Source organism: Phascolarctos cinereus, unplaced genomic scaffold (genome assembly GCF_003287225.1).
Source record: "Phascolarctos cinereus isolate Bilbo 61053 unplaced genomic scaffold, phaCin_HiC Scaffold_726;HRSCAF=1367, whole genome shotgun sequence".
Taxonomy (NCBI): domain Eukaryota; kingdom Metazoa; phylum Chordata; class Mammalia; order Diprotodontia; family Phascolarctidae; genus Phascolarctos; species Phascolarctos cinereus.
Window position 1 is genome coordinate 315045069 of NW_027556098.1, and position 9355 is coordinate 315054423.

Sequence of the window (9355 nt, forward strand, 5' to 3'; positions counted from 1 at the left end):
AGCCTGCCATAGTACCTTGCACAATAAACATTTAATAAATGCTGGTGAAAATTACATTTAAGTCACTTAAGCCTTCCTGAGATAATAATAATAGTAATAATAACTGCTAATCTTCATAAAGTAATTTTAAGATTTGCAAAGCACTTAACATATTATCATCTCATTTCATCCTCCCAGCAATTCTGTGAAGTGGTTGCTATTATTATCCCAATTTTACAGATGGGGAAGCTGAGGATTAGACAGGTTAAATAATTTGTACAAAGCTGGTAAGTGTTTGAGGCAAGATTTCAATTCAGTGCCTGGCATACAGTGGGTGCTTAATAAATCCTTGTTGACTTGAAGACTCCCTGACTTGGAGTCTGGCACTCTATCCACTACACCCCACCTAGCTGCTTGAAATAAGCAAGTTTTTCTACACAATTACTTCATCCCACAAATTTCACACACCTAACTTCACCAAAAATGATCCATAAGCCTGATCACATTAGGCAACAGGAAAGAACCAGATTTGCTAGCTCTGATTCAGGACAACTGAAGATGCTTAGAAGACAGGAATAAAACTTCCCAAAAGCATTTGACCTTGTGAAAGTACACAAAGCAGATACACTTTCCCCATTTTCTTCATTTACTGAAGCACTAGGTGCTAGGTGTTAACAATTCCAAGTAATCTGGACTAATCCTTTTAAAAAATCTTTTCAGTTATCTAACAAAAGTGATTACTAGAATATTAATTTTTCTCTTAGTCCTAGCTCACTGTCTACTGATCTTTACATCCTGCTTTAGGTCTATCATCAGCCTCTTCCAAGCTCAATTCAATTAGAGAAACACTGACCACATGTGAAATATCTGCAAATTAACATGATAGCTTTCTCACATACTGGATCCCATATATTTCTCTGTAACCTGATTCTGGTCCCTTCAAAACAAGGGAGGGATACTTAGAATAAGAAGCGTCACCACCACCCCCCCAACCGGGAATGGTAATATTTTTAGGTTAATGTGAATATACTGTCTGATAAATATTTGCTAGCCAGGGAGAGAGGAAAAAGAATGAGGAAAACTCACACTATTGACAGAACTGGACCTGAGGCTGAGGAGTAGAGATTAAGAACTACCTGGTGATGAAACATGGTAACACAAGATAAGAGAACTAAGCTGGAATAGCGGTTAGAATTGTCCAAAAATGTGCCTCCTTCAGTCTCTTCCCAAAGGACCTTCCCCCCACCCCCACTTAAACACACACACAAAAATACTTTCAATGTTACTGGGGAAAATACAGTGGAAGAAAGAAGTAGAAAAGGCATCATAGAATGAGGGACACGGTTTAGAATGAATGTTTTGGTAAGGGATGACAGGATTTTTTTTTTAATCCACTGCACTGCGAAGAGAGAGACTGCAGATGTCCCACGCAGAGGGGCAAAAGGCGTGTCCTCTATTCTCTGCAGCCCACTGTGCCCTCCGCCCTACCCCCACGCGAACAACTAGGAGGGTGGGGTGGGGTGGGGTCTTATTCAAGGAGAAATAAGCCGGAGGATAAGGACAAGAGAAAGAAGAGGGTATTAAAATGGAATAGGAGGATATTTGAGACTCGGAAAGGGAACAAGAGAAAGAGGGTTATTTGGTAGTCGAGAGGAAGGATGCAACAGGGGTCCTTGGGAGTTAGGAGGGGACATTGAGGGGTCCTTGGGAGACCGTAGGAGGGAGTTAATGGGGAATACCTGGGAGTCGGGAAGGGAGACGAGGGGTATTTGTGAACGGGGAAGTGGGGTGCAATAAATAGGAGACACATGGGGGATTGGAAGGGTAGGAATAGGAGATACCTCAGAGTGAGGAGGTAGGGGCAATAGAGGTTCCTGGGAGTCAGGAGCGGGAAATGGGGGTACTTGGAAGTCGGGAAGGGGGGCATCAGGAGTACATAAGAGGGAGGAGGCGAAAACGGGGGTTACCTGAGAGTCAGGAGGAGGACAATACCTGGGAGAGAGATGGAAGGTGGCAATGGAGAATACCTAGGAGCCGGGAGGAGATCATGAAGGCACCGAGAGTCGAGAAAGGGGCGGTAGGAGATAACGCGGGAAGGGAGGCACAATGGAGCGCACTTGGGGGTCGGCAGAAAATGCTAAGGGTAACAAAGTCTAGAAGGAATTAACAGGAGCTACGTGGGGGGGACGATGGAGGGTACCTGGGGGTCGGGAGGGGATGATGTGGGGTACCTGAGAGTCGAGGAAGGGGCGGTAGGAGGTACGTGAGAGGAGGTGGGCACTAGGAGGTACAGCGGGGGAGGGGGCAACAGAGGGTATTTTGGAGGGGGTCGGAGGAGGAAGAGCAGAGGCGGGGCGTGCCGATACCCACCTTGTCCCAGCGGAGCCACTGGCCCACGGCCGTGTCCAGCTGCGGGTCCCCGGTGAGGTAGGGGGCACAAGGCAGGTTAGAGTTCATGTCTCCCCCCGGCGCCGTCCCCCATGGCTGCAACTGCAGAGGCGGAGCGGGCGGAGGGAGCGGCGGGAGCGGCGGCGCGGCTGCTCAGCGGGCTGCGGGCGCCCCTGCCTCCCCGCAGGGCACCCGGCAGCGGGCGGCTGGGGCACCTGCCGCAGCGGCAGAGCTCGGGGAACTGACGCGGCGACACCGGCCGCTCCCCAGCTCCTCTTCCTCCCTCTCTCCCTCCCGGACTGACCCACTGACGAACTGTCGGGGCGGGGGCGGTGGCCGCGGAGGCTGCGGCGTGAGCCGGGAACAACAGCGGGCCTCAGATGTCTGGGTCGTACCGCCGCACGCGCAGCCCAGGCCCCGCCCACCCGCGCGCGCCACCTCCGGCCCAACCCCGCCCCCTCGCGCGGACACGCGCCCGCGCCCCCGGCGCCTCCGCAACGAGTCGCGTCCTCGATTCCCTTCGCGGTGCTCGAGGGAGCAGAGAGGGGGAGAAGAGGAGTCGTTAAGGAGAGGGTTCCTGCCCTCCCCTCGCTCCGACCCGTCCTGTGTCTCTCCGCTTCCTTTCGCCCAGGAGGAGATTGCCTCCCGCACCCGGTCGTGACCCGCTATTCGAGGGCACCCGTCGAGCTCCGATTTCGGGGCACGAGCCTGGGGAGGAGCTGGGGGAGAGGGAGAGGCCTCCCAAGGTCTCATGGGAAATGTCGTTCTTTTTCTTCCCTGGCCTTGGTGGAAGCCGCTTCAGGCACGGCCAGAGGGACTACCACTCCCGGCAGCCTCTGCTTCTCCTTCTGGGCTCCAATTCCGAGTCGCGTGCAGTTGCAGTGTGGTGGAAGCGGGTTCCCTCCCGGGCCACGCCTGGTGCGAGGTAGACGAAGCGGGCTAGAGCCGGGGTTGCGACCTCCCTTCGTCCCTTACCTCGGCTTCCTTTCAGTGCAATTCAATAAAAATTTTCTAAGCTCCGGTTTTTTTTTTTTGTCCAGGGACTGTGCTAGGTGCTGGAGATGCAAAAAGAAGCAAAACCAGAACGAATCAGTTTCTGCCCTCAAAGAGTTTACATTCCAGTACATGTAAATATGCCTAGACAGAGTGTGGGGTTTTTTTTTGGGGGGGGAGTGGAAATTGGAGAGGGGAAATTTTTGTTCACTGGAGGGAGCTTCCTATAAAGAAAGTTCGTCTTCCAATGAAGATCGACAACTGTTCTACATCTTAGAGAGTTGCTTGGGGCCCTGAGAGGAAGGTTAAATGATTGCGCGGTCAGTATGAATCGGAGAAGGCACTTGAACCCAGGTCTTCTGGCTCTAGCTGCCCTTAGGTAATATACGCACAAATATATGTAATGAAACATGTTTGTTTGTTTTAAATCCAACAACCTGGAGCATTCCCCAGAGATAGCCTCAGCTGGGATTGGGGGGAGTGCACTTTGGATCAATCCTGGACCTGAGTGCAGCTCTACAGGTTGTGAAAACTCCTTCCACTAATGTAGAATTTATCTGTAATTTATAGTTTGAGATTTGCCTAGGGGAAAGAAGAGCTGAAGCGACTTGATCTATATTCCTCAGTTTGCATTGGCAGCACTTAACCCCAAGTCTTTCTGACTCTAAGGCTCCATCCACTACTCCACACTGCTTCTCTTCATTCCCTTCTTATTTATTATTTTGTACTAATGGATCTGCTCTTAGGAGCAGTTAGGTGGGTTAGCATGCCATGCCAAACTTGGAATCCATTACACTGAAGTCTAAATTCTGCCTTCCATCACTTACTAGCACTTACTAAGGGCAAGTCCCTTAACTACTCTTGGCCTCAATTTCTTCATCTGTAGAATGGGGACAATAATATTAATACCTCACACGGTTGTTGTGAAGACCAAATAAGATAATATATGTAAAGTGTCTTATAAACTTTAAAGCAAAAATAGAAATGGTATTATTATTATTATTATTATTAACAAATGACATAATACAAGCATTAAGACAGGATTAGACAGCGAGAGAAAGTCCTCAGTGAAATCTGTAATTATCAGTCATAGAATGCCAAAATTGTAGAAACCTTAAAACAGAACATCAGAGCTGGAAGGGATCAAAGATATGATATAATCCAACCCTATCACTTTACAGAAGGGGAAATTGAGGTCCAGAGGGAAGAGAGGATTTCCAAGATCAGACAAGCAGTAAATAGCTGAGCCTAGACTGAAACTCGGGTAATTTAACTCCAAATCTAGTGCCCTTCCAACTAGACCACAATCCCTTTATGCTGGAAAGACAAAGCATACAAAAACCAAATACTGCCCACATTAGGCACTTGAACAGGGAATCCATTGAATTAGTCCATGCACTCATTCATTCATCAGATATTTCTTAAGAACCTATCCGTAGTGTGTGCAAAACACTATGCTAGGAACAAGGGAAAATCCAATTGATATGACTTGGTTCCTACCCTCATGAGAGGCAGCTTGCAGTAATGGTTAGAGAACTGGCTTTGAAACTGGGAGGTGGGAGTAAGCCTTGCCTCTAACACATACCAACCACGTGCCCTTAGGCAAGTCATTCGGCGGCTCCTCAGTGTTCTAAGCCAGCACTTCTTAAACTGTGGGTCACGACCCCATTTGGCAACAGTTTCCGGACATGCAACGACCAAAAATTAATTCAAAATCAAACTCGTAATGAATCCCAGGTGTTTGTGGCAGCACTTGCCTGTGTTGCATTGAGCAACTTCACTGCAGCCTTTTCTGAACGCACAACATGGCACTTTGCACTGCCCGTGTCCTCAGGCCATGCAACACCAATGAACACTGTGGAAACAGGAAAAGGGGTCATGAGTGGAAAAAGTTTAAGAAGCACTGCTCCAGGCAAATCTCTAAGACTGCACGTTGCAGTGAAGATGCCACCTTCATCGGGACAGGAAGTCTCCTCACCTGATGAATACCACTACCAGTGAAGTCATGGGTGCAATCTGCAGCCCTTTCCTATCTCTCATGGAGTTTATAGGCCAGAAGCAGGCAAAGACATAAACAGAGACAGCTCTAATCTATAGTCTGACATGGTAAGTGCCTCCGTGCTAAGTGCATTAGAGAAGGGCAAATTGCTCTATGGGATGAGATGAGGAAAGGAAGTTACTAAAATGGAAGTTTGGGGAGGCTTCCTTGCAGATGGAGCATTTCAGTTGGGCTTTAAAGAATGTCAGGAATGAAATAGGCCAAGAAAGGGAGGAAAGACATTCCAGGCCTAGGGAATAGGGAGAACATAAGTAGAGAATCAGAAATCTTTGCATATTCTGGCGACAGAAAGTCTTCCGGGTGGGCTAGATGCAGTGATGTCAAACTCAAATAGAAATGGTGGGGAGGGGCCCTAAACCATACATAAAGATCCCTGTGGTCACATATTGACTTAGGAAATCACACAATAACATTATCTATGATTTATTATATTTTTATGTATTTTGTTAACTGTATCCCAATTACATTTTAATCTGGTTTGGGACCACATGTGGGAATGTTGCCAGCTACATGCTGCTCAGGAGCCACATGTTTAACATCTCTGACTGGAGCATAGAGCAGAGCAATAACAGAGAAGACTAGACACCCGGCCTGCCAGATCATGAAGGGCTTCGAATGCCACACAAAAGAATCTGAATTTTAGTTGGTCAACTGTAGAGAGCTGCTGAAGATTTCTAAGCAAAGGAATGACATGAAAAGATCTATGCGCAAGAAAGATTACTCTGACTGGGGTATGAAAGGTGAATTAGAGGGGAAAGCACAGCGGTTAGGAGGCCTGTTAAGAGGACATTGTTACATGTATCTTTGACAAGCACTGAAGACAATGAACTCGACTGAGTATAAGAGGAAGAAATCAAGCTGCAGTGCATTGTGGGAAATGATAGGTTTGTGTTTAGGGTTTTTTCTTTTTTTTTGTATGTGTGTGTTTGTTTTTTAGCAAATCTAAGTTACTCACTGCTGTAAAAGCCCATCTTAACACTAATATTCTCCCAATGGCACTAGATAGCCACATGACATCCGAAGAATCCAAATTACAAGTGAGTCAAATGGCAGTGGGCAGTGGTATGTTACTAGAGATGGCTTCCTTTAAGAAGTGATGCCACTTCAAAAAGATGTGTGATTGGAAAAGGATCATGAGACAAACCATCCAGTCCAATTCCCCTTCCTTTTATTTAATTTTTTTTAAGGTAATTGGAGTTAAGTGACTTGCCCAGGGTCACACAGCTAAGTAAGTGTTTGGTCTGAGGCCGGATTTGAACTCGGGTACTCCTGACTTCAGGGCTGATGTTCTATCCACTGTGCCACCTAGCTGCCCACACCCCTTCATTTTATAAGCGAGAAAAGGAGGTCTAGTGAGTTTAAATAAGTTATCCAAGATTACCCAAGTGACTTTGCCAGCATTCAAACCCAAGTCCTCCGATTCCAAATCCATCAATATTCTCACCATGCCATGCTGCTGGAGGTGCATCAAGAAGGAAAGACAACAAATCAACTAAATATTACATTAGTCCCTCTCAAGAAATCGAAAGAACGAAAGCAAGATTATCAGAGTATTGGGTGAATTCCCTAGGGAAGATTTGTAGATGGACACAGTAAGGAATGATAGGGTAAAAAGGAATATAATTCACACATGTGAAATGTTTACACACACATAGGTGATCACACACCCATCTAAGTACCTAAATATATTTATTTACATATGTGATATCCCTACCAGACTTTAAGGGCAGGAATATTGGTTTTAATCTTTGTTGCATGTCTTTCAGCACCAGGTAGAGTGCAGCACTCTGTACATAGTAAGTACTTAATGTTTGTTTAATTGAGATGGAACAGAACTGATAGATATGGAGGGGAAGTCTTTTCTTTTGAGTTAGTCCTTAAGAAAGGCTTTGTGAATTTGGCTACATCCTTTCCAATCCTATCCTAATCATCATTCTGTTCTGAGTGACCATAGTAATGGTTCTTCCTGTGGGGAACCTTAATAAATGGTTTTAGAAGGCTTTGAGGTTCATAGATGAAAGGTACTATATAAGTGCCAAGTATTATTATATTTCTCTTTAAAGTGCTATTTACCATAATAACTTCCGAACTGCTAGCATATGGAAAGAAACATATGGCTAGTACCTGAGAGATACAAAATGCAATCTTGGGAATCAATGCCTTTCACTTGAATGCAGAATCTCAGAATAAGAAGGAACCTTACAGGTCATATAGTTCAAGCTCCCATACCTGATACAGAAATATCCTTCACTATGTCTTTGACAAATGGTCATCCAACACTTCCAGTGACAGAGAATTTGATATTTCCTGTGGCAGTCCTCCTCTAATTATTAGAAAATATTTTCTTATACAGAAGCAAAAATCTGCCTCATTTTGTTTTTATTAATAATAATTGGAATTCACAAAGCATTTTGAAGTTGGCAAAGTTCAAACCTCATATGGTCATTATAGTAACCCTGTAAGGGGAGTATTATATTATAACCATATTGTGGATAAGGAAACTGAGTAACAGAGAGTGTCACAGGTGGGATTTTCAAGTCAGGTTTCTCCTGACTTGAAATTCGGTATTCTTTCCTCTTCTCCATTCCCCCCTCATTATCTAGTAAACATATTTTAAAATAAGAGTCCTTCTGTTACCTCAGAGAGTTTAAGAAAACAAATCATTATCACAAAAGGTCTGGAGCACTCATCTATCTCCTAGAAAAAGGCAATCTTGGAGGGAAAAGCAATGGATTTTGAGTCAGAAGACCCAGCTGGGTCTGAGGCACTGTCTGAGTGCCTTTTACTAGCTCTGTGACCTTCCTCTGTGTCCCTTCACCTCTCTGTGCCACATTTTAAACTCTTCCCAGAGAGAAGGATGAATTGGGCACTTTCTAAAATACCTTCCAACTTTCTAAAATACCTGCCACCTTGTGCTGTCTCTTATGGATCAGAAGAGATTTATCCCTTTCAGTTCTGGAACTACTGCCCAAGGAACTTAAGCCAACATTTGGAGGTGGGACCCTATAAAGCACGCCTGTTCGTGGAATGGGGAAAAAGCCAACCTTGATTTATCCCTGATGGAAAAGAACAGCCTTTACTCTCCTATCAGCAAGATCTCAAAGCATGCTAAGTAACAAGGCTCTGCCCAGGAGCAAGGAGCTATTGTTTAAGAACTGGAATGCAGCCAAAGGGACCCAGAGCTTCTCAGAGCCAAGTACAAACTGTCTAAAGATATCCAGAAGAGGGAGTGTTGTGAGGGTTCTTGCCAATATCGAGGAAGGTTGAATTTCTCCTGGAATTTTCTGAAAGATTTTTTTTTAAAAATCTGGAGGTTTAGAGTGGATTCTAGCACCAGGAAATACTTGCAAGTAATCATCATATTCAATTCAGTTTACATTTATTAAACTCCTATGATATGTAAGACCTTGTCCTCTTGGCCTTAGAAATGTAAAGATTCAGTTTAATAAACATTTATTAAGTATCTGTTATGTAGATAGCATTGGGTTACAAAGACAAACATAGCATAGTCTACACTCTCATAAAATTTTTAATTTATGGGTTGGGATCGGGGTGGAATCAAGCATTTATGCATATATATAATACATATATATATATTGCTGATATAGTTATACATATAAATTATGTAGATAGATATAAAGCATTTCTGCAGATATGTGTTATATGGTCAGACATTTAACACCAGATAATTTGAGGAAGAAGATCAGGAAAGGTTTAGGGTAGGAGATGGAAGCTGAGTTGAGCCTTGAAGGAAAGTTAAGGATTCTGATAGGAGGAGATGAAGAAGGAATGCATTCCAGACAGAGGGAACATCCTGAACAAAATCGGGAGAGAGATTGTAGAATTTGGGACAGAGTAAGTAGGTCAGGTGAGCCAGAACATATAAGACAGACCCTCCTCTCAAGGAGCTGACAATCTAATTCTGTGTATATGAAA

The 9355-nt window shown here is 44.8% G+C and overlaps 1 protein-coding gene across 2 annotated transcripts in view; it reads right to left on the reverse strand.

Annotated features, from left to right (window-relative positions):
* PGM2L1 (phosphoglucomutase 2 like 1) overlaps positions 1-2437 on the reverse strand; it is an 82115-nt gene extending 79678 nt beyond the window's left edge. For both annotated transcript variants that reach the window (XM_020989578.2, XM_020989581.2), the window contains exon 1: positions 2350-2437. In XM_020989578.2, the coding sequence (XP_020845237.1) occupies positions 2350-2436 (87 nt within the window). In that variant the 5' untranslated portion in view covers position 2437. The remainder of the gene's footprint in view (positions 1-2349) is intronic.
* Positions 2438-9355: the final 6918 nt, after the last annotated feature.